General features: G+C 50.9%; 1 protein-coding gene across 6 annotated transcripts; it reads left to right on the plus strand.

The window, feature by feature from the left end:
* The first annotated feature begins 1,067 nt into the window (after window positions 1-1,067).
* Znf687 (zinc finger protein 687) lies at window positions 1,068-26,278 on the plus strand. 6 transcript variants are annotated; one of them, XM_087213399.1, is made up of 10 exons: window positions 1,068-1,211; window positions 16,566-16,766; window positions 20,922-23,038; window positions 23,180-23,358; window positions 23,731-23,907; window positions 24,032-24,194; window positions 24,304-24,636; window positions 24,722-24,834; window positions 24,980-25,121; window positions 25,221-26,278. In XM_087213399.1, exons 3-10 carry the CDS (start codon window positions 20,939-20,941, stop codon window positions 25,710-25,712), a joined length of 3,699 nt encoding a protein of 1,232 aa, XP_087069525.1. In that variant the 5' UTR covers window positions 1,068-1,211; window positions 16,566-16,766; window positions 20,922-20,938; the 3' UTR covers window positions 25,713-26,278. The 6 variants fall into 6 exon arrangements, with proteins under 6 accessions (XP_087069525.1, XP_087069524.1, XP_087069522.1 ...); XM_087213398.1 differs by lacking the exons at window positions 1,068-1,211; window positions 16,566-16,766 and adding exons at window positions 17,902-18,025; window positions 19,406-19,488; XM_087213397.1 differs by lacking the exons at window positions 1,068-1,211; window positions 16,566-16,766 and adding exons at window positions 18,116-18,221; window positions 19,406-19,488.
* Window positions 26,279-26,394: the final 116 nt, after the last annotated feature.

Genomic DNA, 26,394 nt, shown 5'->3' on the forward strand with positions numbered 1-26,394 from the left:
CTCCTGTTGAGGGTACCATTTAGCAGCTGTGTTCTTTTTTAGTTTATTTTTAGGTTCTTGAGGCAGGGTCTCACTATGTAGCCCAGGCTGACCTTGAACTCGTGGCAATCTTCCTACTTCATCCTCCCAAGTGCTGGGATTACAGGAGTGCACCACCACACCTGGTTTTTCCTTTTTTGTTTGTTTTTTGGTACCGGGGATCGACTTGGGACCGTGCGCTTTCAAGGCAGGCTGCAGAACCAGTGAGCTAAATCCCCAGTCCCTGTTTGTTTGTTTTGATACAAAAACTGTCTTGTTAAGGTGTCCAAGGCTGCAGTCAACTTTGTGTACCTGGTGTGTGTGTGTGTGTGTGTGTGTGTGTGTGTGTGTGTGTGTGTAAGAGAGAGACAGAGCCTAAGCAGAGAGTGTTTTCCTTACCAGTGTTATTTCCCAGCTCACACCTGATTTCACATCTAAATTAGGGCTTTGTTAGTCAGGTGTGCTGTTGCTCATGCCTGTAACCCAGCATTCTCAGAGGCTGAGGCAGGAGGATTGAAATGTGAGCCCAGCCTGGGCAACAACTGAGAGAGACCCGTTCTTAAAATAAAAAATAAAAAAAGAATGGGGGATGTTGGTCAGTATGAAGGCCCTGGCCTTCATCCCCCGTCTCACACACCCACACCCACAATACAAATAAACAAACAAACAAACAAACAAACAAATAAAAAGTAATCAGAGCTTTGCTAAGAGCGAGGAATTAGCGCACAGAAACGCAGCGTAACTGCTTTCTGAGGGCGGCGGGGAACTGACTCCGTGACTGCACCCCGTCACCCCCGGGTGCCCTGCTCCTCCCCAGCTCGGGCTGCCTTGGCTCTCGCTGTGCGCTTCGTCTCACTCCCTGCCATCTGTGCGCCACCTGCAGTCGCTCGCGGGTGGGTGACGGCCGCGGGAAACAAGCCCGAAATGAGATGGGGAAGTTCGCTTCTCTCTCAAGCCTGGCTGCTGTTTCGCCCCCGGGAATTGGGGGAACAGGTTCCCAGGGTGCTTCTATTTTCCTGCTCTCCTCGGCGGCTTCCGTCTTCAGCCTTCCGGTCTGTGGCCTAGACAGAAACAGGAAGCAGAGAGGTGGGAAAATGAAATAAAGAGGGCAGGGGCTGAGGCAGAGCTGAGCCGTAAAGCACAAGGCCTTGGGTTCCATCACCAGCAACTCTCTTCCCGCTGCCACAGAAAAGGTAAAACACAGACAGCAACAGCTGGGCATGGCAGCACTCACCTGTAGTCCTAGCACTCTGGGAAGCTGAGGCAGGAGAAACGCAAGTTTGAGCCCAGCCTGGGCAACTTAGCCAGACCCTGTTTGTATTTATTTCTTTATGTATTTCTTTATGCATTTATTTGGGTACCGGGGATTGAACTCAGCCAAGCAGGCAAGGTGCCACTGACCTACATCCCCGGCCCTGTTTTGTTGGGGTTTTTTTTTTTAAAGAACTAGGGATGTAGCTCAGTGTGAAGGCTGGGGTTCAATCTCTAGTACTGCCAAGAAAAAAAGAAAGAAAGAAGGTATAGCTATTTTTGTTTTGTTTTTTCATTGCTTGGGAACTGAACCTAGGGCCTTGTGTATGCTATGCAAATGTTGTACCACTTAGCTATATCGGTATATCCCAGCCCTTTTAACAGTTTTAATTTTGAGACAGGGAGTGGTCAGCCAGCTGCTGGGGTGAAGCCAGGGGATCTGGAATACAACCCTCCTTAAGCAATTTTTGCCCCACTGAGGCAGGGGATTAGGGCATGGCAAAACAGCTGGGCAGAGTGTAGCCTGTCAGTCATGGAGATGCAGGACATGCGCTGAGCCCTGCACCTGGGACCAATCAGAGAATTTGATCTTCAGTTCTCCTGAGAACTCAAGCAGGTTTTTGATAGAATGGCCTGGATCTGAAAGGAGTAGGGTATAAAAGAGACAGTGCTGGGGCCGGGGATTTAGCTCAGTGGTTCCACTGCCTGGCTTGCAAGTGGAAGGTCCCAAGTTCGATCCCCAGTACCAAAAAAAAAAAAAGAGAGAGAGACAGTGCCATCGCACTCTTAGCTACTGTGTTTGCTCACAGTGGTCCACTTTCCTCATGCTGTAGGCTGTACTTCTTTTCCTATTTTTACTTGGCCCACACTCACTCTGCACAGCATGTTTCTTTTCCTACCTTTAATAAGTGTAAAACCTCACTACCTTTTTCATCTATCTTGAGCAATTCTTTGTTCAGGACAGAAAGACCCTAGAAAAGCACCCCTAGAAAGGGTCCCCAGCACCCTAGAACCTGGCGACAGCCCTCTATCATCCTTTCCAGAAGTATCTGTTTTCCTGATTCCTGGTAATCAGGAAGTTTCTGTGGTATAACCAGCTTGTCTGTCAGCTTTGCCCATGACTTAGAATTCCACGTTCTTCAGTCTATCAAGTCAGTTATGAAGCATCCTTCTCCTCCCCCTCCTTCTCAGGATTTACAAACTGTTAGATCTCAGAACAGAAGCTGGATGTGGTGGCACAGATCTATAATCTCAGTACTCTGACAGGCTAAGGCAGGAGGTTTGCAAGTTTGAGACCAATATTCACTTTTTTCTTTTTTTTTTTTTTGAGACAGGGTCTCATCATTAGCTCAGAGTGCCCTTGAACTTGTGATCCTCCTGCCTCAGCCTCCTGAGTGCTCAGAGCACATGTGTGCAGCACCATGCCTGGTTCCAACATTCACCTTCTTTATAGCTTTCAAAATTGTAGGGCCCAGATGTAACTCAGCAGCACAGTGCCTGTCTGGCCAGCACAAGGCCCTGAGTTCAATTCCCAGTACAACCACCCCCCTATAAAAAACCCCCAAAATTTTAGTAGCTGGTTATGGGGACACACAGCTGTAATCCCAGTAATAGGGAGGCTAAGGCAGGAGGATTACAAGTTCAAGGTCAGACTGGGCTACATGGTGAGGGCCTGTCTCAGAAAAACCCTAACCAAACAAAAAATATTTCATTGTTGGTATCTCTTACATTTTCTCTTTTTAAAAAATGAATTAAATAAGGTCGAGGATTTAGCTCAGTGGCACCTCACCTGTCTCGCAAGTGCAAGGTCCTGAATTTGATCCCCAGTACCCCGCCTAAATTAATTTATATCCCCCCTTCCCCCTAAAGCGCCCTCCCCTCCATATTTACAAAAGCTTTGTTTCCATTTTCTCCTTCTATTTTCACTTTTTTTCTTGTCCCTTCCTTCCTTTCTCCCTCCCTCCTCCCTTGTTCCCCTTCCCATTTGAACAGTTTCTAACCATTTCCCATTATCTATTCTACATTTTAGTCCTTATTTCCACTTTTAGTTTCTCATACCAGAGAAACAATGCGGTATTTAAACATGTGTGTCCAATTTATTTCACTTAAAAGTATAGTCTCAAGGGCCGGGGATTTAGCTCAGTGGTTCTGCCACCTGCCTCACAAGTGCAAGGTCCCAAGTTCAATCCCCTGTACCTAAAAAAAATATATATAATCTCAAGGTCCATCCTTTAGCTATAAATGTCTGAAGCTCATCTTTCTTTATGGCAGAATAGTACTCCACTGTATAACAAAACCACATCATTGTCCATTTGTCAGTTGATGGGCATTTGGGCTGTTTCCAAGATTTAGCTATTACAAACTGTGCTGCTGTAAACACGGTTATGCATATATTGCTGTGGTATGATGCTTTTAATTCTTTTGGGAAGATACCAAGAAGAGGAATAGCTGGGTCAAATGGAACCTCTAGTTTTAATTTTTTGAGAAATCTCCACACTGATTTCCACAGTGGTTGCACCAGTCTACACTCCCACCAGCAATGGAGAAAGGTTCCTTTTCCCCCACATTCCCACCAGCATTTGTTAGTGAATTTCTTTCTTTTCTTTTTTTTTTTTTGGTACCGGGGATCGAAGTTAGGTCCTTGCACTTGCACAGCAGGTGGCGAAACCACTGAGCTAAATCCTTGGCCCTGTTAGTTAATTTCTTGATAGCAGCCATTCTTTCTGGAGTGAGATGGAATCTCAGTGTTGTTTTAATTTACGTTTCAGAAATGACTGGTGATGTTGAACATTTTTTCATATATTTGCTATTTCTGCTTCTTCATCTGAGAAGTATCTTTCAATTTTAGATGCCCATTTTTGGATTGGGTCTTTAAATTTGAGGGGTCTGGTTTTTTTGAGCTCTTTTTTTTTTTTAGTTTATATATTCTAGATAATAGTTATTTGTCTGATGAATAGCATGTAAAAAATTTTCTCCCATGCTGTGGGTTGTCTCTTCACTCTGTTGGTGGTTTCTCTTGTTGTGGAAAAGCTTTTTAATGAGATGAGGTCCAAGTTGTTGATTTTTTGTAGTATTTCCCATGTGGTCTGGGTTTTGTTCATGAAGTCTTTGCCTACTCCTATGTCCTCAAGTCTTCTACCTATTCTCTTCTAGCAGGCTTAATGTTTCTGTTTTAATACTTAGATCTTTGATCCATTTTGATTTTAGGTTAGTGGATGGTGAAAGGTATGGCTTGAGTTTCAATCTTTGGCATGTGGAAAGCCAGTTTTGCCAGAACCATTTGTTAAAGAGGCTATCTTTCTTCCAGTAAAGGTATTTGGCTCTTTTGTCAAAGATTAGGTGGCTGAGTATGCCTGGAGTTGTTTCTGCATCTTCTAGTCTGTTCTATTGATCCTCAGGTCTATTCTTTTGCCAGTACCATGCTGTTTTTATCACAGTAGCTTTGTAGTATAATTTCAGGTCAGGGATCGTGATACCCCCCTGCCTTCCCTTTGCTGCCTAGAATTGCCTTTGCTATTCTAGGTCTCTTCTGTTCCAAATGAATTTTAGGATTGTTTTTCCTAATTCTGTGAATATGCTTTTGGAATTTTGATTGGGATTACATTAAATCTGTAGAACAATTTTGGAAGCATGGCCATTTTAACTATAATGGTTCTTCCTATTCAAGAACAAGGGATGGCTTTTCATTTTCTAATATCCTTTATGATCTTTTTCAAAGCACTGTAGTTTTCAATGTAGAGGTCTTTTACTTCCTTCATTAGATTGATTCCTAGGTCTTTCATTTTCTTGGATGCTATTGTGAAAGGGTTTATTTCTCTAATTTCTCTCTCAGTGAGTTTGTTATTCATATACAGAAAGGCTATTGATTTTTGAGTGTTGACTTTGTATCCAGCTATGCCACTGACTTTGGTTATCCAATCTAAACGTCTTTTGGTGGAGTTTTTGGGGTCTTCTATGTAGAGTATCATGTCATCCACAAATAATTTAATTTTTTCCTTTCCTATCCTTATTCCTTTTATTTCTTTCTCTTGTCTAATTGCTCTGGTGAGTGTTTCCAGAACTATATTGAACAAGGGTGGTGACAGTGGACATCCGTGTCTTGTTCCTGATTTTAGAGTACAAGCTTTCAGTTTTTGTCCATTTAGTATGATGTTGGCTGTTGGTTTGTCATAGATGGCTTTTATCAGATTGAGATAAAGACCATATATCCCAATTTTCTGTAGGGTTTTTTTTTTTTTAACATGAATGGGTGTTGGACCTTGTCAAACACTTTTTCTGCATCTATTGAGAGGTTCATATGGTTTTTGTACTTAGCTCTGTTAATGTAGTGTATTACATTTATTGATTTGTGTATGTTGAAACAACCCTGCATCTCTGGGATAAATCCAACTTGGTCATGGTATATAACCTTCTTGATGATTTGTTGCATTCTGTTTGCCAGTATCTTATTGAGGATTTTTGCATCAATGTTCATTAGGGAGCTTGGCTTGTAATTCTCTTTTTTGGTTGGATCCTTCTCTGGTTTTGCAGTCAGGGTAATGGTTACTTTCAGGAATGAATTTGGGACTACTGCTTCCCTTTCAATTTCATTAAAGAGTTTGAGAAGCAGCAGCATTAGGTCTTCTCTAAATTTCTTGTAGAATTCAGGAGTGAATCCATCAGTGCCTGGGCTTTTCTTTGTTGGTAGGTTTTTAATTACATCTTCAATTTCTTTGGCTGATATTGGTTTATTTAGAATTTTTATATCTTCTTGATTCAGTTTTGGTAATTCATATGTATCTAGGAATCTGTCCATTTCTTCTGGATTTTCCACCTTATTAGAATATAGCTTCTTGGGCCAGGGATTTAGCTCAGTGGTTTCGCCATCTGCTGTGCAAGTGCAAGGACCTGAGTTCGATCCCCCATACCAAAAAACGCCCCCAAAACAAAAAAAGAATACAGGTTCTCAAAGTATTGATGATCTGGATTTCTACAGGGTCTGTTTTGATTTCACCCTTCTCATTCTTAATTGTATGGATTTGAGTCTTTTCTTTCCTTTTTTGGATAAAGTTGGCTAAGGGTTTGTCAATTCTATTTAATCTTTCAAAAGAACCAACTCTTCGATTCATTGATTCTTTGTATTGTTTTTTCAGTCTCCATTGCATTAATTTCTACTCTCCCTCATACTAGCTTTATGGTTGACTTGCTCTTCTTTTTCTAGAAGCTTGAAGTTCAACATTAGGTTGTTTATTTGAGCCTGCTCTGTTTTCCTGATATAGGTATTCACTGCTATAAATTTCCCTCATAGGACTACTTTCATTGTGTCCCGTAAGTTTCAGTATGTTGTATTGTCTTTATCGTTTAATTGTAGAAATTGTCTGATTTCTTCTTTAATTTCATCTGTGACCCACTGGTTGTTCAGGAGGGTGTTATTTAGGCCTACTTTTGAACTTTTTTTTTTTTTTTTGGTACCAGGGATTGAATTCGGGACCTTGCACTTTCGAGGCAGGCAGCAGAACCACTGAGCTAAATCCCCAGCCCTGGAGGGTGTTATTTAATTTCCATGTGTTTAGGAAGTTCTTGTGGCTTCTTTTGCTGTTGATTTCTAATTTCATTGCACTATGGTCTGATAATATGCATGGGATAATGTCAATTTCTTTGCATTTACTTAAGTATGTTCTATGAGCATATTGTTGGATCTTGCTTCTTGGAGAAATTTTTTTTTGGGTACTGGAGATCGAACTCAGGACCTTGCCCTTGCAAGGCAGGCCACTGAACTAAATCCCCAGCCCCTCCTTCTTTCCTTTTCTAATTTCTTGCCTTGCCTGGTTGATTCATTCTGTTTGGGTTCATGGAGTTGTAATCCTTGTTGTCTCTTTCTAGAATATCCTTCAGAACACTTTTTAGTGCTGGCTTGGTGGTCATCAATTTTTTCAGGTGTTCTTTGTCATGGATGTATCTTATTTTTCTATTAATTTTGAAAGATAGTTTTGCAGGTTACATCAACCTAGGTTGGAGGCTGTTTTCCTTTAGGGCTTGAAATACTTCACTCCAAGCTCTCCTTGACTTGAGAGTTTGTGTTGAGAAGTCTGTTGTGATTCTAATGGGCTTTCCTTTATAGGTGATTTGTTTGTTTTTCTCTAACAGCTTTTAATATTGTCTTTTAATATTCTGTTGAATTTCTGGAATCTTGACTATTATGTGCCTTGGGGATTTTTTTTTTTAATCATGGCTAATTGGAATCCTATATGCCTCTTATCTGTGTCAAATTCTTTTTCCCTGTTTGGGAAGTTTTCTGCCATTACTTCTGTGAACAGGTTTTTTATGTCATTTGTGCTATCTCCTGCTTTTTCATTGACTCTGACCAATCTTATGTTATTCTTCTTTGCATCATCTAGCAGCTGCTGGATTGATTTCTCATGGTCCCTTGCTATTTTTAAGAAATCTCTCTTTTTAGGGCTAGGGATTTAGCTCAGTGGTGCCAATGCCTGCCTTGCAAGCACAAGATCCTGAGTTCGATCCCTGGTACCCCCACCACCACAAAAATCTCTCTTTTTATGATCACTAGCCAAAATCCTGTCTTCTATGTCTGATATTCTGTCCTGACATTGGCTCATTCTGCTGTGTATACTTTCAATGGAGTTTTTAATCTCCTGGACATCTGAATCTGTTTCATGGATTCCATTTCTTTCCTATGCTGGGTGTTCATGGTTTCCATTGTGTTCCTGAGCTCCTTTATTTTATCTGCATCTGCTCTAGAGTCATTAAGCATGTCTTTCATTCTGGCCACCATCTCTGAAGTTATCTGGGAAATTATTTCTGCTTTGATTTTTTTCTAGAGCCTTGTTCATCTGTTACTTCTGCTATTACCACTTCAGAGAGTCCAAGAGGGTGGCTTTCAGTTGTTCCACCTCAATGCCCTAGGATTTGCCTTTGTTGAGCTGAAATTCTGGGGGTGTTGCATCTTGTTTAAGTGTCTTCTCATTTTCTTTCTTTTTTAAAAAAAGTTTGATTCCTGGTTGATGCTTGTAAATTGCTTAAGGGAGTAGCTTTATTGCCAGTATTCAGAACCTTAGGAAATGACTACTCCTCAGAAGTGTCTTCAGGTGTAGCTGGCTTTTGGGTTTTGAGTCTGTTGCAAAATCCTATTTCTTCAGTTTATTAGGGATAGAAGTTTCTGCCTACTTGGCCCAGCCGCCAGTTCTTTGGTGCTGGGGTATATGTTTTTTTGTTTAAAGACCCTTAGGCAATCTCAGTCTTGGTATACCAGAAGAACAACTAATTAGCACAATTATGTCACCTTGGCTAAAGTAGTATAATCAACAATAGCAATAGCATCTAATAAAGCCTAGAAAATGACAAACTGGTTACTATTAATTTGCTACCTTTAACTGTATGAGCTAGATTTGTGGTTATGTAATGAAATCTAAAACAAATTCGAAAATTGTATATAAGCCCCTAATATGATGATTTTACCCTTAGGGGAGAAAATTTAAAAGGGGTTGGGGGAAAAAACAAATAGAAGAGGAAGAGATCAGAAGCAAGGTCAGAGGATGAAATTTAGCAAACTGGTGAAGACAGGTAGGAAAGAGAAAAGGAAAAAAGAAAGAGAAGAACCGAAGAGAACAACAACAAAAAAACCTAGAAACTGTGTTCAAACAATCAAGAAAAAACAAAACAAGAATCAGAAAGGATAAAAAAGAGGGAAAAAAGGGAAAAAGAGAAAGAAAGAAAAAGAAAAAAATTCAAACAAACAAGTCCAATTCAAGGTGTATCTCTTGTAGGCAGGCAAAAGAAGCAAACAGTCCAGCGCCATATTGATTAATCCCAGCAAGCCAGCCACAGCTTCATGGTGGGGAGTGGATAATCCCAGCTGGCCTGGCCCTTTAGTTCCTCTGAAGTTCAGGCCAGTTTCTCGCTATGAGGCTGGAACCAGATTCCTTGAGCCTAAACAGTCTATGTGTCTCCTACCAGATTGAACTCTGCTCCCTGACCTCCTGCTGACTTGAACTCAGCTCCTGCACTGAGGCATTGGGAGCCACTAGAACAGGTTGGTCTGTAGCTGTTCTGAATTCTGAGCTCAGTTCAGCCCTCTTCTGGGCGAACTCTGAACCCAGATAATTCACCAGGCACTGCAGTCTGATGTGTCCACTGCTCCATTCCACTGATGTGTTTCTCCATGGAGGCCTCTGCGGTTGCCAGTTGTCAACATGCTCCTGCAGGTTCTGCCCACCAAGTGTCTGGGCTCTGGGAGACAACACTGCTTGCTACTTCCCTCCTTTTTATCAAAGTCTCCCAGTAGACTTCAGTTCTTACCTCAGATTCTTCCTGCCACAGGGACTCACTTCCCTCCTTCCTCTCCTCTTCACGCCCCTATATTCCAGTGTCAGGACACCAAATCTCAGAGGCTCTTTCTCTGTTGCTTACTACTGTGCAATCTTTGTGGAAGTCTTTTTTTTTTTTGGTACTGGGGATCGAACTCAGGTCCTTGTGCTTGCAAGGCTGGCAGTGGAACCACTGAGCTAAATCCCCAGCCCCTAAGAACTGGAGAATTTTTTTTTGTTTGGTACTGGGGATTGAACTCGGTCCTTGAACTTGTGAGGCAGGTGGCGGAACCATGGAGCTAAATCCCCGGCAGTCCTTTTGTTTTTGTGAGCTTATGCCTTTGAAAACACTTTTCACTGTCATGTCAGAAGATATCAAGGAGGAAGAATAAATGAGTATGTACAATATGCTATCTTCACCAGAAGACCATGTTTTTGTTTGTCTGCTGTACTGGGGACTGAACACAGGGGCTCTGCACTGAGCTACGTCACTAATCCCCTTTTTTTTTTTTGTACCAGGGATCAAACTCAGGACCTTGTGCTTTCGAGGCAGGCGGCGGAACCACTGAGCTAAATCCCTGGCCCCCTAATCCCTTTTATATTTTTTATTTTGAGACAGTGTGAGCTGCTAAATTGTTCAGGCTCAGCATGAACTTGCAGCCCTCTTGCCTCAGCCTCCCAGAGTACTGGGTTTACATGTGTGTGCCATCACCCCAGCTCATTCCTTGATTTTTATGGCCTTGACATTTCAGAATATTACAGCTCAGTTGTTTGGTTTTTGGCATAGTTATTTATTTTTAATTTTACTATTTGTTTATTTTCAGTGCTGGGGATTGAACTGAGGGCCTCATACATGTGAAGCACATGCTTTCCTACTAAACCCGGTGGTTTAAACTGCCCCTCAATCTAGGTTTTTCCAGTGTTTCTTCATATATATATATATATATATATATATATTTTTTTTTTTTTTTTTTTTTTTTTTTTTTTCTTTTAGACAGTCTTATTATGTGTCCCAGGCTGGTTTCGAACTCCTGGGCTTAAGTGATCCTCCTGCCTCAGCCTCCTGAGTGCTGGGACTATAGGTGTATACTCATGGCTCATGGAATTTCGTTTCTGAAGAGTGAGTGTCCCTGGGAGAGTGGAGTGGGGAGCAGGGCCTGAGGGCTGGAGGCCAGACTTTGCACTTATGTAATGGTGGTCTCGGCCGCTGCCTTTCCCTGTAAATGACAATGACCGAAAATAAACTACAGGAAAGCTCTTACCTTCTTCATCACCACAGTCCCCCTACCCTTCACCCAAAGGCATCTTCTAGGGTCATAAGGTACTTAGGCTGCAAGCAACAGTTGCTGCCAGACAGCCCTGGGGATGGGACGGGTGAGTCCTGTGCATAGCTGGGAGCTTGCTAGTCATGGTACGGGGCCAGAAACAAAATCCAACGTGGGTGTTTTAGAGAAAGGAATTTAATTTATCAAACTCAGAGCTTACAAAGGTTTTGGGAAGGCAGAAGGGGCTTGTAGTCTGGGCTTCTGGGAATGAGTATCAGGAAGTGCTTAGCTTCCAGGCTGCTCTGAACTACTCAGTCCATAACACCGCTGCACCCAGCTGTGACAGAGGACGGCCTCTTCAGCAAATGGTGGAGCTGAACTATGATTCCCAACCTCATATGAAAACATTAATCTATAATAGATCATAAGCTTAATTATGAAAGGTAAAGCCTAAAAAAAAAAATTTAAAAATAGGGCCAGGGATTTAGCTCAGTGGTTCTGCCACCTGCCTCACAAGCTCAAGGTCCCAAGTTCGATCCCTGGTACCAAAAGAAAAAAAAAAAAAAAAAAAAGGTAAAGCCTATAGAAAACAAAAGAAAAGAAGAAAACAATCTGGTTTTGTTTGTTTGGCTTTAAAGGAGGAAACACTTATTTTGGTTCATGGTTTCAGTCTGTGGTCAGCTGGTTCCACTGCTGTGGTCTGAGGTGAGATGGAGACATCATGGTGGAAAAGTGTGGAGCAAAGCTGCTCACCTCATGGTGGCCGGGACACTGAGACAGGGAATGAGCCAGAGAGGAAGAGGCCAGACCATGTGGCCACAGGGTCAAGACCCCACCTCCTGTTTCTGTCACTTCCCAACAAAGCCATGAAGTTATAATCTCATCAAAGATTAATCCATGTGATGGGGTTAGAGCCCTCAGGATGTGAGCCGACCATTTCTCCCAAAGCCCATCAGCTGGTGACCAAATAAAAAAAACTTCTTGACCATAATCTGGACACAAAAAGGACTGACCATAAAAAGATACTGTTAAATTGAATTTTATTAAACTGGGTTCAATCCCCAGTACTGAAAAAATGTTACCTTTGTTACATGAATATCATCTCAATAAAAAAGAAATTAAAGCCTTATGTTTATTAAAAAGCACCCCTGAAAGAATAGGAAGGGAAGCTGCAGGCTAAAAGAAAGTATCTGCAATTAACATACTTGACAAAGGACTTGTGTTCAGAATATAGAAAGCTGGGCTGAGGCAGGTTACATAGTGAGTTCAGGGTCAGCGTGAACTGCATAGCAAGACCCTGTCTCCAAAAATAAAACAAAAGGGGCTGGGGATCTAGCTCAGTGGCACCACACCTGCCTTGCAAGCCCAAGGTCCTGAGTTCGATCCCTTGTACCGCAAAAAAAACCAAACAAAAACCAGAATATAGTAAAAACCAACATAAATAAAACAAACAAACACCAAGGCCAAGCACAGTGGGGCAAGCCTGTAATCCTAGTAAGTACAAGGCCAGCCCAGGCAATTTAGGAGGCCCTGTTTCAAAAAAAGGAGGGCTGGGGACATAGCTTGCCTGCCATGTGTGAGGCCCCAGGTTCAGTCACCATACTGAAAAACAATAAAATCCTGGATGAAAGACTAGAAAAAGCACTTTATGAAAGAAGATCTAAATGGCCAATAAGAATACTGAAAAATGCTTAGTACAATTATTCTTCAGGGCAATGGAAATTAAAACCACAATGAAATACCACAACAGCTGGGTGTAGAGGCACGTGCCTGTAGTCCCAGCACTTGGGAGGCTAAAGCAGGAGGATTGCTATGAGTTTGAGGCCAGCCTAGGCTACACAGTGAAGTCAAGGCCAGCCTGACTGCTTAGCGAGACCCAGTCCCAAAACAAAAGAAAAAACCAAAAAACCAAAACATATTCACTAGAATACTTAAAATCAAAAGAACAGAAAATACCAAGTTGGTGAGAATCCTGTAGGGACATCAAGAACACTCATATGTTGCTGGTGGAAGCATAAATTAGAATACTTTTGAAAACTGGCCATATCTGCTAAAGCTAGAGATAAAAATGCCCAAGACCTAAAATTTAGTTTCATTTATAACAGCCCCAAACTGGACACATCTGGAATGTCCATTAATACTATCATGGATAAACTGTAATTTATTCACAGATTAAATATTACATAGTAAGAGAAAGGAATAGGCTACAAAATAATTAAATCTCCAAGAAAAATGCTGAAAGAAACCTATGATTGCATTTATATAAAGTTCAGGAACAGGCAAAATCAGTAAGTGGCAACAGAGGCAGCAACTACAGCTTGGGAAGATGCAAGGTGGAGGCGCTGGGGAGTTGGGACTGTGCCCGCAGACACACAAGACACACAGAAACTCAAGGATGGTGCTTACTCCTTGTCCACCAGCACCGCTCCTGGTTGACCCATCTACTGCTCCAGTGTGCTCTGCATTCTCCCCTACGCTATTTTTTTTTTTTTTTTGGTACTGGGAATCGAACTTGGGTCCTTGTGCCTTTGAGGCAGGGGTGGAACCACTGAGCTAAATCCCCGCCCCCCACTACGCTATTTCTGATGATCCCAAAGTCCCTGCAAACCCACCTCTCAGCCCTTGGACTTCCTCTCTTGGTCTACTCTTCTTTCCTGAATGCCTGTTTCCCAACTTTTCTCTCCTCAAACCCCTAGACTCCCTGTCATTATTCTCACTCACAGAGTGAAGATCTGGTGGTTCTTCCTCCTTCTCCTCTGAGTGAGTCCTTTCACACTAAGGTACTTTCCTAGCCTTATTATTACTATTATTCTGAAACAGGGTCTTGCTAAGTCACTAAGTTGTCCAGGCTGGGCTCAAATTTGTGATCCTCCTGCCTCAGCCTCCCAGAGTTGTTGGGATTACGGGCGTGCTTAACTAGGCCTGGCTTCTCATCCTTTTTGATATTTTAGTGGCATCTGACAGTTTATCTCTCTTCTGCCTTGTGACTTCAAGGCCGAAACACTCCCCTTGTCATGCCTTCCTCAGTTTGTTCTTCCTCAGTCTCCCTGGCCTTCCACCCTGGTTCAGTCCACAGGCTTTCTCTTTTCTATCTCGACACTCCCTTGTGATCTCCTGGACTCTGACCTGGGCTTTAAACACTATCTGTAAACCGCTGGACAGTCACATTTCTGCGACTTGGATGTGTGAGAATGTCACAGAAGGCACTGACAACCTAACTCCTAAAACCCGCTTCTCCTTGTCTTCAGAGCTCAGGAAATGGCAACACCCTTCTTGTGCTGCCCCAGGCCTGCGCTTCTGAGTCTCTCTCTGCCCCACTTCCAGCCCCTTTAAAAGGCAAGTCAGGTCAGCGTGGCATTGGCCCCTCTCTGAGGCACTGGGGAAGGGATCCCGGGTCTCACGCACGCTGGTGAGCTCTCTGCCAGCCCCATCTCTCTTTTGCTTGGTTTCCTACTCCACTGAGAAAATGCCCAAGGCCTCCAGGAGCCCAATTCTTGCAGTCCCGACTCACTCCTTCCACCAAGGAGCCCCGTCCCGTTCTTTCTTCCGGGGCTGCGGGGTTTGCACCCTCACTCCCTGGGCTTCAGCCACCTCGTCACCCAGGCCTTCACTTGTCCACCCTATCCACAACTACAACCCTCCCAGACTCCCTGCTTTCTTCCCTGCTTTACATTTTTTAAAAAAAATTATTACACTTTATTTCTTAGAGCCATTTTAGGTTTACTAAAAAATTGAGAATAAAAAGTACACACAGTTCCCACAGATTCCCCTCCTCTCGACCTCCCTGGTGGCAGGTTTCAGTCTGAACCCAAACTGATACATTATTATTAGCCAGAGACCAGCGCTGACACCAGCTTCACTGTGTTGCATATTGTGTGGCTTTCAACAAATGCGTAAGTACAGAACAGCTTTAGTCCCCTGTGCTGCACCCACTCGGCTTTCTTCCCTCTGCCCAAACCCTTCGCAAGAGCTGCTTTTTCCTCTCTCTCTGGTTCTGCCTTCTCCCTGTAGTGGGAACCACACAGTAGGCAGTCTTTTCAGATTGGTTTTTCACCTGTCACACACATCGAAGGATCACCTTGTCTTTTCATGGTTTAAGAGCCCTACCTTATTTTTCTCCTTGGCAGTTATCTTTTCTAACATGCTTCTATTTTACTTATCATTTTGTTTGTCTTGTACACAGAATTGTGTTTTATGCTGGGCATAGTGGTGTACATCTGTAATTCCAGCTACTTGGGAGGGTGCGGCAGGATGATCACAAGTTTGAGGCTAACTTGGTAACCTCTTAAGACCCTCTCTCAAAATAATAAAATACAATAAAAAGGAGCTGGGGATGCTGCCTTGGGGTAGAGCCTTTGCCTAGCATATGTGGGCCCGGGGTTCAATCCTCAGCATGGCAACAAAGGAAAACAAAAAAGTGTTTCATGACAAGGGACACCACACACACACCCCCGCCGCCTATGTTCCCCAGGTTGGCCGGAAACACCTGGCCTCAGCCTGGCAAGCAGCTGGGACTCCAGCTGTCCTCATTGCACTTGGTTACAGCAGATTCTTGTCTCCTTTGTCCACTGCTGTTATCCCCAGTGCTGGAAACTTTAACTCAGAGATGTGTTCAAGAAATCCTGGTTGAGGGGTCAGGCATTTAGCTCAGTGGCACTACTTGCCTTCTAAATACAAGGTCCTGAATTTGATCCCCGATACGGGGTGTGTGTGTGTGTGTGTGTTGAATTACTGTTACTATTTTTTTGGCACTAGGGACTTGTATTCGCTTTCCCATTGCTGGACACAATACCTGACCCATGACTCAAAGGAGGAGAGGTTTAATTTGGAGGCTGGCAGAAGGGTGGGCAGAGCAAAGATGCTTATCTCCTGGCTGCCTGGGAAACAGAGCGGAGGAACCAGCAAGGAACAGGTCAAGGGTCTCATATAGTACCCCAAGATCTCACCTTCGACACACACATACCCAGAAATGTACTTTATCAAGGGTATTTCTTAAGACAATCAGTTTGATGTAACTAAGGCTAACCCTCACAGGACTGAACTTGGCCGTGCATGCTAGGCAAGCCCTCTACCACTGAACTACATCCCCATTCATTCATTCAAGACAGGGTCTCACAGTGTAGTCCAGCTCACCTCCAACCTTCGATCCTCCTGCCTTTGCATTCCCAGTGCTGAGTTTACAGGGGTGCACCACTGTCTTACTGAAATACCTGACACCTACAAGTTAGGAGGAAAGGTTTATTTCAGATCACAGTTTGTAAAGGTTTCAGTTCATAGTTGGCTGGCTTCAAGGCAGCATGGCATAGGAGAGGAGAAATAGACCGTGGCAGGGCAGGCGGAAAGCAGCAACCCTGCCTTCCATCTTTCTCTTTATATTGCATCCAGGCTACAAGCCCATCGATTGGTGCCACCCACACCCAGGGTGGGCCTTCCCATTATCCACACCTACAACTAGGCTAAAGCAGTAAATGGACTAATTTAGTCCATTTATCACACCCTTAATCCATACACACCCCAGATCCAGTCAGAATTATATGCATACACGACACCTGGCTAAAATATTCATTAAATGAATAGTGTATCTAATTGAAGAACAAATGTTTATCCAGAACCCTGTTGGTGCTTTCCGGGGCCTTAGAATTTATTTATGGTATTGGGGATGGAACAGAGTGACAGCTGAACTATGTTCTCACCCCTTTTTAAATTTTGAGACTGGGTTTCGTTACAGACTTCGTTTGAACGTGTGATCCTTCTGCCTCAGCCTTCGGAGTAGCTCTGATTACAGGCAAATACCACTGCGCCATTCACTACCAGACCCCATCAGTTGTGGAGAAGGAAGAGCGCCGTGGGCTGGAGCAATGGCAGGCAGCCGAGGAAAGACCAGACACCTGTCCATTCTAAACTCTCCTCACAAAAACAATCTTGCCAGGTCGGTATCATAATCCCTTTACCCAGAGTAAAACAGGGAGGTCCAGTGACTTGCCCGATGCCACCCTAAGTGCCATCCCAAGATTCCTGATAAACACTTCCATGCAGCCTTTGTCGCCCTGGAGATCAGGGCGCGCCCGTGATCCGGCCCGGGGTCCTTGGCTCCGGTAGGTGACCACGCTAGCCGGGCCCGCAGAGGGTGGCAGCGCCTCACTCCCAACTCCTCCCCTCTCCCCGCCTCCGGGGGCGGTGCGGCAAAGCGCGGGAAAGCTCAACCTCGGTCCGCCCGCAGGCGCCGGGGGCGGGGAGGGGGCGCTCCAAGGGGACGCTCGGGTCCCCGCCGCGCCGGAGGCCCAGCCCCACGCTACCTGCGGTCGGGCCCGGCTGCCCAGCCCCGCCGGCTCTCCCGGAGTCACCTCTGCCCCACTTCCGGTCCGCAAGCCAGGCCCAGCCCCGGGCCCCAGGCCCGTCCATGTCCCAAATCCTGTACCAGTCCGAGCTCCCCACAGAGGGAGGAGCCGCAGGTGACGCCCGGCCACACGTCAGAGGCGGTGGGCAGTGGTCAGCAGATGACGTCATGCCTGGAGCGTCGGCCCACGCTGCGACATCTGTGCGGCCACGCTGACGTGGGGCTCGGTCTCCGAGAAAACAGCGCGGCCAGATCCAGAGTTCTATGTTCCCTCGCAGTCGGCGCGGTTCTCCTCCAAGCACCCACCGCACCGAAGCTCAGAGTTCTTTAAATTTGCCTAAGTGAACTGCAGCCTGCAGCCTCGGGCAGCCAATAGGGCGGAGGGGGCGGAGTCACACCTGGGAGAGTTACCCTGCGGCCCGAGAAGGGGGAATCAGGCTGGCTTCTTTCGAAGAGCGACAGTAGCGGCGGCCAATCGCTCTTGAGAGGCGCAGACGGGGCATGTGGACTTCGGAGCGGCCAATGGGGAGAGGCTTCTTCAGGGGGCCTAGGCTCCTCGCCCAATGAGGATGAGCGGAATCCACGGGGCTAGTTCCGAGCGACAGTACTTAAGACCAACCCAGCGCGAGGTGGGGCGGGGCGCATACCTGAACGACGGGGGAACTGACCAATGGCGAGTATGGAAGCGGGCAGCTCAGGCCAGGGGCGCGGAGGGAGCGCAGGGAGGAGGGAGGAGGGAGGCCGAACCGTAGAGAAGCAGGAAGTAGCGGCGGCCCCGGGGAGGGCGGCGGCGGCTGCTGCTGGAGCTGGGTAGAGACGGCTGCGTCTCGGCCCGCACTAAAACGGAGCAAGTAAGAGTGGCCGGGGGTAAATACCCGCCCCCGGCCCCGCCCCCAGGGGGCGGGTAAATGCCCCCGCCCCTCCCCCGTCAACTACCTTCTCGTCCGTGCCGCCCCCTGGGGCGGCCCTGGGAAGGCCCGACGCCTCCTCCGTCCCCGGGCGGATGGGCCAAACTCCCGGCCTGGCCAAAGCACAGCTCCTGGCCGGGTAAAGGCGGAGGGAGGGTCGGGGACCCCGAGTCCTGGCGCCCCCGGCCCGAGAGGCAGCCGTAGCGCGGCCTGCGGAGTGGAGGCTGCGGGATGTCGCGACCTAAAATGGTGTCCGTGACCGGGGATGGGGGCGGGGGAGCCGGGCCGGGTCGGGCCGGGCCGAGCCAAGAGCGGAGCCTGCATCCCGGGGCGCAGGTCAGCGCCCGGCCCCCCAGGACTCCTCTCGCGTCCCAGGCCCACCGCACGCCTTGCACCCTCCCGGCTCCCGGGGGAGCCTCCGGGGTCCGCGTGGAGGAGGCGGCGCCGCGCACGGCGGGCAAGGGCCAGGGCCGGGGCCGGGGCGCGTCCGAGCTGGGACACTGGGGGCCGGGGGCCGGGAGCCGCGCGGGGCCGCCCCTCCCCCGCTCCCTCCCCCCCGCCAGTGCTCTGGGCCTCGAGGTGCTGCGCTGCTCCCGGAGGGCCTGGGGCCTGGCCAGGCCCGTCCCTCGCTTCGCGGTCGGCGGGAGCGAGGCAAGCGGCGCTCGCCTCAGTTTCCCCTTTGGCTTCTCTTGTGTACATCCCGCCCCCTCCCCACAGCCCCGGACTTGCTTCCGCGCTATTCCTCGGCAGATGGTAGGGACTTAATTCCGCCCGCTGCCCAGCTTGGCCGCAACCTAATCGCCCCCGGCCGGGCGCCGGCCCCTCGCCCTCCTTTGCGCAGCAGGCCCTGGGCCCGGGCAAAGGGCAGTGGAGCCCCCGCCCTACCCGGGTCCCTTCACTCTCTTCTACTTGAGCCCCTTCCTTCGGTTTGGGGGGAAGAACAGAGGGAAAAGGAGGCGGGGGCAGAGGGGAGCCCAGGAGACCGGGCACTGCAGCCGCAGAAAGGCCTGGGCTTTGCACGGGGGTCGCCTCCTCGGCCTTGAGCTCGCTGCACGGTCGCCTGCCTGCTTCAGGTGGCTCTCGGGTGACCTCTAAGTCATTTGCGCGCCGGAGGAGGAGGTGGTTCCAGAGGCAAGTTCGCAGGTGTTTTCGCCTAGTCCACACTGGTCCCTGACCACCAGACCCCTGTGCTGGGCAGGAGGGAGCCAGGCCCAAGAGGGCCTTAGGGATTCGGTAGGCCAAAAGCAAGGGCTTTGTTTAAACTCAGTTTGGAGAATTAAGCAGGGAGCAGGGTTCGAGAAAGACTCCCCTTTCTTCCTCTAGTTGGGGTCCCCCGCTTGGTCCAAGCAGTGCCAGCTGCCACCTGCTGGGACTGTTTCCAGTTACAGCCTGAGGGCTGAAAGGAGGTGAGAGAATTGGCCCCGGGAAATGCTTGCATCTTGGGCAGGGCATGTGTAAGGATAGAGGCTGCTTGCGTTGCTCCTCCTAGGTGCAGAAACACTTACGGGGAGGGTCTGGTAGGGGTAGACCTGGCTCTCACAGACTCTGAGCTAGCTTCCGAGTTGGTTCAGCGCTATGTAAATCACGTGGGACTTTCGCACTGCAGAGGATTGGGGTTTCGTGAGACTCCTGGGGTTGCCACTGCTAAAGAATATTGAAAAGCTGAGGAACTGCAGTTAGGGAACAGACTAGTGTGAGGAACTCAGAGAAGAACTGACAGGGACCAAGGGGTGGGTGCAGAGCCAGCTTCTGCCCATGTGGTGGCTGTGCCCTGGAGTTGTGGCCCCAAGGGCCAGGAGGGCAGGGGATGTGGTGCTCCAGGGAAGGAGGTGAGCGAGCCGCAGGTGTTTGTGATGGGCGTGGCCCAGGCTGGGCCCTAGTGGCCAGGTTGCTATCGCTGCTTTCCCTTGTCTCTCCTCTTTGTCTCTTTCTGTCCCTGTGTTTTATTCTTCCTGTCTTGGTCGCTAACGTGATCCCCCCAAGTCCATTTCTTCCTGCCGACTCAGCTAGATCTCTCAGTGCCAGTGGTGGCCCTAGGTGACCCCGCTGACCTGACAGGACCTTGGCTCATGTCTCTGACCCCAGCCCTAGCGTCCACTCCTTCTTCACCTCAAGTGCTTTGTTTGGCCCAGCTGTAATAGTAAAGTGTATTCTGGGTCCAGCCCTCATGTTTGCAATTTCATATGATGCCCAGAATAGCCCTGTGATACATGAATTGCCTGTTCCCTCTTTCACACAGCAAAAGGCAGAAATACTTGTGTATACAGCAGGCCTACTGTAAAGATAAGCTGAAAGAGTTTCTTAAGTCTTGGTGCAAGTCGCTGCCCCTTTGTACAGATGGCCTGTTGGATTTCTGTGGACCCCAGAAGACCCATGAAGAGTATGAATCAATCCCATGCACGCATGAGTGTTTGACCTATGGCATTGTATTCATCTTCCTCCTTAATATTGGTATTGATTGATTGGCTCTGTGCTGGGCACAGGAATGGATGTGCTGGTTTCAACTAAGATGTCCCCGAGCCCTTCTGCCCCTGTTACTCTTTTCTGTGTCTGTGCAGTGTTTTCCTTTTTTTTTGGTACTGAGAAATGAGTTCAGGGCCTTGCGCTTGCCAGGCAGGTGCTGGGCTGCCGAGCTACATCCCCAGCCCGAGTGTCTTCCTTTGCATTTGCTGGGTTCCTGTGGCTTGCTGGTGTGGGACGCCAGCCCCTGCAGCAGCTCCTCAGGACCCAGTCCAGCCGAGGTGTACCCGGCTGGAGGGGATAGACAGGTTCTGAGGGAGGAGGTCCAGGATCTCATCCAGGCTTCTCAGTTTCTCCTTTTTCTTCCTGTTTTCATCAGGTCTGGGACCTGCCGCTATGGGGGACATGAAGACCCCTGATTTTGATGACCTCCTTGCTGCCTTTGACATCCCTGACATCGATGCAAATGAAGCTATACACTCTGGGCCAGAAGAAAGTGAGGGGCCCGGAGGCCCGGGGAAGCCAGAGCCCAGTGTGGGAGGAGAAACTGAAGGCACAGCAGCAGCAGCTGAGGATGACCCCGAGGTTCCAGGCCATACCTCTGAGCACGGCCTGCCGGTGCCAGACACTTCCACAGTCAGCGTCATCGTGAAGAACACTGTGTGTCCGGAGCAGTCTGAGACCCTGGCTGGGGGTGCAGGAGGGGAAGGGGCCCAGGCTGGGGGAGTAACCAAGGAAGATGCTTCAGGGGCTTCTCTGATGCCGAATGGATTTGGGGTCTGTGAACCATCCCTTCCAGGAGCCCCACCCTCCCCAGCTCCTTCCAGTGAGGGTACCTGGAAGGAAAAAGCTGTGGAAGGCAAAGCCCCCTTGGACCTCTTTGCTCATTTTGGTCCTGAGCCAGGGGAGCACCCAGACCCCCTGCCTCCTCCTGCGCCCTCCCCACCTCCTGACGGGGCCATGAGCCCTCCTCCTTTCCCCTCACCCTTTGAGCTGGCCCAGGAGAATGGCCCCACGCTGTTGCCACCTAGCTCTTCCCCACAGTCTGGGGCCTTGAAGCAGGGCTGCTGCAGCCCACTTCATCCCCAGGGCCAAGGCCAGCGAGGCTCAGGCTCTAGTCCTGAGGCCACAGGCATCCCTGAAGGAACCTCGCCTCCCCAGGTTGATGGGGTGCCCTTTTTCAAGCAGTCCCCAGGGCACCAGAGCCCTCCTGCCTCTCCTGACGTGCCCAGCTCTAAGCACCTGAAGGAAGATGAGGGGCTGGTGGTCAAGTCTCCCCCTCGAAGTCCCCAGAGTCCCTCTAGTGGTGCCGAGGCTGCAGATGAGGACAGCAACGACTCCCCTGCCTCCTCCAACTCCTCTCGGCCCCTCAAGGTGCGGATCAAGACCATTAAGACATCCTGTGGGAATATCACGAGGACTGTAACCCGGGTCCCCTCAGACCCTGACCGCCCTGCCCCCTTGGCCGAGGGGGCCTTCCTGGCCGAGGCGAGCCTCCTGAAGCTGTCCCCTGCGGCTCCAGCCCCCGAGGCCCCGAAGGTGGTGAGTGTGCAGCTGGGCGACGGCACAAGGCTGAAAGGCACAGTGCTGCCCGTGGCCACCATCCAGAACGCCAGCACTGCCATGCTGATGGCAGCGAGTGTGGCCCGAAAGGCTGTGGTTCTGCCTGGGGGCTCTGCCACCAGCCCGAAGATGATGGCTAAGAACGTTCTAGGCCTGGTGCCCCAAACCCTGCCCAAAGCTGAAGGGCGTGCGGGGCTGGGGACCGGGGGTCAGAAGGTGAACGGGGCCTCAGTGGTGATGGTGCAGCCTTCGAAGCCGGCCACAGGCCCGGGAACAGCAGGCGGCACAGTGATCTCCCGGACCCAGTCCAGCCTGGTGGAGGCCTTCAACAAGATCCTCAACAGCAAGAACCTGCTGCCCGCCTACAGGCCCAACCTGAGTCCTCCCGCTGAGGCCGGGCTGGCCCTCCCACCCACGGGCTACCGCTGCCTAGAGTGTGGCGATGCCTTCTCACTGGAGAAGAGCCTGGCCCGGCACTACGACCGCCGCAGCATGCGCATTGAGGTCACTTGCAATCACTGTGCCCGTCGCCTGGTCTTCTTCAACAAATGCAGCTTGCTCTTGCACGCGCGCGAGCACAAGGACAAGGGGCTTGTCATGCAGTGCTCACACTTGGTCATGAGGCCCGTGGCCCTTGACCAGATGGTGGGGCAGCCGGACATTACGCCCCTGCTGCCTGTGGCTGTGCCGCCTGCTCCTGGACCTCTGGTCTTGCCCATCTTGGGCAAGGCTGAGGGGGCCATGACCTCTGCCCTTGCTGCAGTTGCTGCTGAGGCCCCTGTGCTGCCACTATCGACAGATCCACCCGCTGCCCCTGCCACCCCGTACACGTGCTTCCGCTGCCTGGAGTGCAAGCAGCAGTGCCGGGACAAGGCTGGCATGGCAGCCCACTTCCAGCAGCCTGGGCCCCCAGCCCCCGGGGCCAGCAGCAATGTGAGTCGCCCTTCACGGTCCTCTGGGGTGGGGAGCCCAGGCATTGGGGGATGGGGTCTAGGAGGGCACTAGGTGCTTGGCTAGGGGAAGAAGTGGGGCCGGGCGCCCCTCACTGACTCACTGTGCGGGACCCCTCCACAGGTGTGCCCGTCCTGCCCCATGATGCTCCCCAATCGCTGCAGCTTCAGCGCCCACCAGCGCACGCATAAGAACCGAGCGCCCCACGTCTGCCCCGAGTGTGGAGGCAACTTCCTGCAAGCCAATTTCCAGACCCACCTGCGGGAAGCCTGTCTGCATTTCTCTCGGCGCGTGGGATACAGGTGCGTCATCTCCCTGCCCTGCTCTGCCCAGTGGAACCCGAGGGTCACATCTTGGCACCAGCCTTTTGAGGAGAGGAGCGGAGAGGAGTGGAGCCTGGCCTTCCTGTGTCCCGACGTCCTGTGGCGCTGGCAGCCTCGGCCCTGGGAGGCCCTCCCTGCCTGCCACGTCCCCGTGGGAGTGAGAGCAGGGCGGTCGGGGCTCCAGCTCTGCCCCACAGGCCTGCTCGGGGCACCGGGCCTGCGCAGTGCCCTCCTTTGTCCTGCTGCCCATGCTCCCCCGGCCGCTTCTGGTCCGTGTCCACCCCAGCCTTGGGGACAAGTGGGCTGGGGAGTGGGCGGGGGTGCCCCACCACAGCACCGCGCTCTCCCCAGGTGTCCCAGCTGCGCAGTGGTGTTCGGGGGTGTGAACTCCATTAAGTCCCACATCCAGACGTCACACTGCGAAGTTTTCCACAAGTGCCCCATCTGCCCCATGGCCTTCAAGTCTGCACCCAGCGCCCATGCCCACGTCTACTCCCAGCATCCGACCTTCCTCACGCAGCAAGCGAAGTGAGCCTTGCAGGGGCAGGGGCCAGGGGCCAGGGGGCAGGGGGCAGGGGGCAGGGGCGGGCTCCGCTCTGTGGGTGGGCGGGGTGGGGCGGGCCTGGCATCTGCACGCCCACTCCTCCCTCAGGCTGATCTACAAGTGCGCCATGTGTGACACCGTCTTCACGCACAAACCCCTGCTCTCCTCACACTTCGACCAGCACTTGCTGCCCCAGCGCGTCAGTGTCTTCAAGTGCCCGTCTTGCCCCCTGCTCTTTGCCCAGAAAAGGACCATGCTGGAGCATCTCAAGGTACAGGGCAGAGGCTGGGCATGTGGTGCGCTGGGCTGACCCGGGCCGGGGTCACGAGGGCTTTGGCAGAGTCGAGTGCTCCCCGCAGCCATTCCCGCCTCCCTCACAGAGCACCCATCAGTCTGGCCGCCCAGAGGAGGAGGCCCCTGAGAAGGGGGCTGGAGGTGCCCTCCTGACCCCCAAGACTGAGCCTGAGGAGCTGGCCGTGTCTCAGGGAGGGGCGGCCCCTGCAACTGAGGAGTCGTCGTCGTCCTCAGAGGAGGAGGAGCTGCCCAGCTCCCCTGAGCCCCGGCGCCCAGCCAAGCGGCCCCGGCGGGAGCTGGGGAGCAAAGGCATCAGGGGGGGGGGCGGCGGGCCCGGGGGCTGGACCTGTGGCCTCTGTCACTCCTGGTTCCCTGAGCGTGACGAGTATGTGGCCCACATGAAGAAGGAGCACGGCAAGGTGAGTGCTCTCCGCAGGGTGACCTGCGTGTCCCTGGGGACGGCATCCCAGAGCTGCCTCTGAGCCTCCCCACCCCTGCCTGCAGTCAGTGAAGAAGTTCCCCTGTCGCCTGTGTGAGCGCTCGTTCTGCTCCGCCCCCAGCCTGAGGCGCCACGTCAGGGTCAATCACGAGGGCATCAAGCGAGTTTACCCCTGCAGGTAACCCTGCTCCTGTTCCCTTCCTGTCTGCTAGGTGCACCCACCCTCCCCACCGCTTCTCTCTGGGGTCTGAAGGCCCAGGCCCCTCTGCCCGGTCGGCCTCTGTGCGGTGCCACCACCGGGGCCACCTGCCCCTCCCTTGCAGGTACTGCACAGAGGGAAAGCGCACCTTCAGCAGCCGCCTGATCCTGGAGAAACACGTGCAGGTCCGGCACGGCCTGCCGCTCGGGGCCCAGTCCCCTGGCAGAGGGAGCACCCTGGCTCGGGGCCCCGGGGCCAGAGCCCAGGTAGGCAGAGCCCCAGCCTGCTGTGTGCCAGCTGTGGCAGTGGGCAAGGCTGGCAGAGACTGAGGGTGACGGCGAAACCATTCTTCTGTTCTTTTCCAGGGGCCAGGACGGAAACGCCGCCAGTCTTCTGACTCCTGCAGTGAGGAGCCCGACAGCACCACGCCACCGTCGAAGCCCCCCAGGGGCGGCCCTGGCTCGGGAGGCCTCGGTCCCCTGCGCTGCCGGAGCGGCCCGGTGGAACAGAGCCTCATGGTGGGCTTAAGGGTGGATGGTGGTGCCCAGCAGTGCCTCGACTGTGGCCTGTGCTTTGCCTCCCCTGGCTCCTTGAGCCGGCACCGATTCATCAGCCACAAGAAGAGACGGGGTGTGGGGCGATCGGGCACCCTGGGGCTGGGGGATGGGGAGGAAGAGGCATCTGCCCTGTCCCGGGCTGACCCAGAGGGTGCCGACTGCCTGCCCGCCGCCGGAGGCCCACTGACCTGCAAGGTCTGCGGCAAGAGCTGTGACAGCCCTCTCAACCTCAAGACCCACTTCCGCACGCACGGCATGGCGTTCATCAGGGCGCGGCAGGGCGGCAGTGGGGACAGCTAGGCCCCGGCTGGGCCTGACTGCGTCTTCCCTGGGAGCCTGGGTTTCACTGCTGCTGCCGTTCCTCGTCCCTGAACGGGAGCTTCACGTCACATTGTGTCCAGTCCCTCTTCCCAGCCCTGGAGCTAAAGCTTTGGGGATCATAGTGGTCTGCAGCTCCCCTTTGGGTTTGGCCCTTGGGTCCCAGCCACATGGGCCCTCCATTCTTGCTCTCAGAACCCAACACTAACCGCTCCTGCTGCAGTGGGTGGGAGGACAAGACTCTGGGAAGGACCTACGGGATGGTGTCCCTGCGCGTGCCCCCCACGCTTCAGGCATGGACTGCTGCTCCTGCCCCTGGGCTGGGCCCTGCCCTGCCATCCCACACCCGGCACTCGAGCTCCTCACCCCTGCAGTGCCTTTCACTTGTCTTCTTTTTCCCAGAAATCCAGGTGGGGGGTTGGTGGGGACGAGTCCTGTCATGGGGGTCCAGGGAGAGGAGGGGACAGGCTCTCAGGAATCCTTTATTGTAGTAATAATACTAACTGGGAGGAACCAGACCATTAAAACTGCTCGTGGTTTAATCCCCAGTCGGGTCTCTGTGATTTGGATCATGTGGACTTGGCAGGGAGGGGGGTCAGAACTGGGGAGATGTTCAGAAGGCAGAGAACAAGCAGCTCTCCATCGCATGTGTGGGTGTGTGTGT

Source organism: Heterocephalus glaber, unplaced genomic scaffold, assembly GCF_053883595.1.
Source record: "Heterocephalus glaber isolate CG9 unplaced genomic scaffold, H.glaber_assembly_v1.0 deba00001442, whole genome shotgun sequence".
In the NCBI taxonomy this organism is placed as follows: Eukaryota; Metazoa; Chordata; class Mammalia; order Rodentia; family Bathyergidae; genus Heterocephalus; species Heterocephalus glaber.